Source organism: Antrostomus carolinensis, unplaced genomic scaffold, assembly GCF_000700745.2.
Source record: "Antrostomus carolinensis isolate BGI_N321 unplaced genomic scaffold, ASM70074v2 scaffold23837, whole genome shotgun sequence".
Classification (NCBI taxonomy): domain Eukaryota; kingdom Metazoa; phylum Chordata; class Aves; order Caprimulgiformes; family Caprimulgidae; genus Antrostomus; species Antrostomus carolinensis.
Genome location: NW_010325657.1, coordinates 790 through 1,659, shown reverse-complemented (window position 1 = coordinate 1,659; position 870 = coordinate 790). Strand labels below are relative to the sequence as shown.

At 52.5% G+C, this 870-nt stretch overlaps 1 protein-coding gene across 1 annotated transcript in view; it reads left to right on the top strand.

Moving 5' to 3' along the window:
- Positions 1–174, top strand: part of TRAPPC5 (trafficking protein particle complex subunit 5) — a gene marked incomplete at its 5' end in the record, with an annotated part of 521 nt that extends 347 nt beyond the window's left edge. The window contains 1 exon segment of the mRNA XM_029085798.1: positions 1–174. This exon segment is cut by the window's left edge and continues 54 nt beyond it. Coding sequence (XP_028941631.1) covers positions 1–174 — 174 coding nt within the window.
- Between the last annotated feature and the right edge of the window lie 696 nt (positions 175–870).

Sequence of the window (870 nt, the reverse complement as noted above, 5' to 3'; positions counted from 1 at the left end):
AAGGAGAACAGCACCCTCAACTGCGCCGCCTTCACCGCCGGCCTGGTGGAAGCCATCTTGACAGCCAGCGGCTTCCCGGCCAAGGTCACCGCGCACTGGCACAAGGGCACCACCCTCATGATCAAGTTCGATGAAGCCGTCATCGCCCGGGATAAGAGCTTGGAAGGACGTTGAGGTGGTGGGAGGTGGTCTGGAGAACAAAGGGGAGGGGGGTTCTTGTGGTGCTTGTGGTGGTTGGTGGGTGATCTTGAGGAGATTGGAGATGGTTTTGGGTTCCTCATCATTGTCCCTTGGTCCTCATGGTGCTTCTTGGTCACCCTTGAAGAGGTTGGAGATGATTTGGGTCCCTCACCACTGTCTCATGTCATTCTTGATCCCCCTTGGTCAACCTTGAAGAGATTGGAGATGATTTGGGTCCCTCACCACTGTCTCATGTCATTCTTGATCCCCCTTGGTCAACCTTGAAGAGATTGGAGATGGTTTTGGGTTCCTCACCACTGTCTCATGTTCTTCTTGATCCCCCTTGGTCACCCTTGAGGAGATTGGAGATGGTTTTGGGTTCCTCATCATCATCCCTTGGTCCTCGTGGTGGTTCTTGGTCAATCTTGAGAAGATTGAAGGTGGTTTGGGTTCCTCATCATTGTCCCTTGGTCCTCGTGGTGGTTCTTGGTCAACCTTGAAGAGATTGGAGATGGTTTTGGGTTCCTCACCACTGTCTCATGTTCTTCTTGATCCCCTTTGGTCACCCTTGAGAAGATTGAAGGTGGTTTGGGTTCCTCATCACTGGTCCTTGGTCCTCATGGTGCTTCTTGGGCACCCTTGAGGAGATTGGAGATGGTTTGGGTTCCTCATCATCATCCCTTGGTCCTC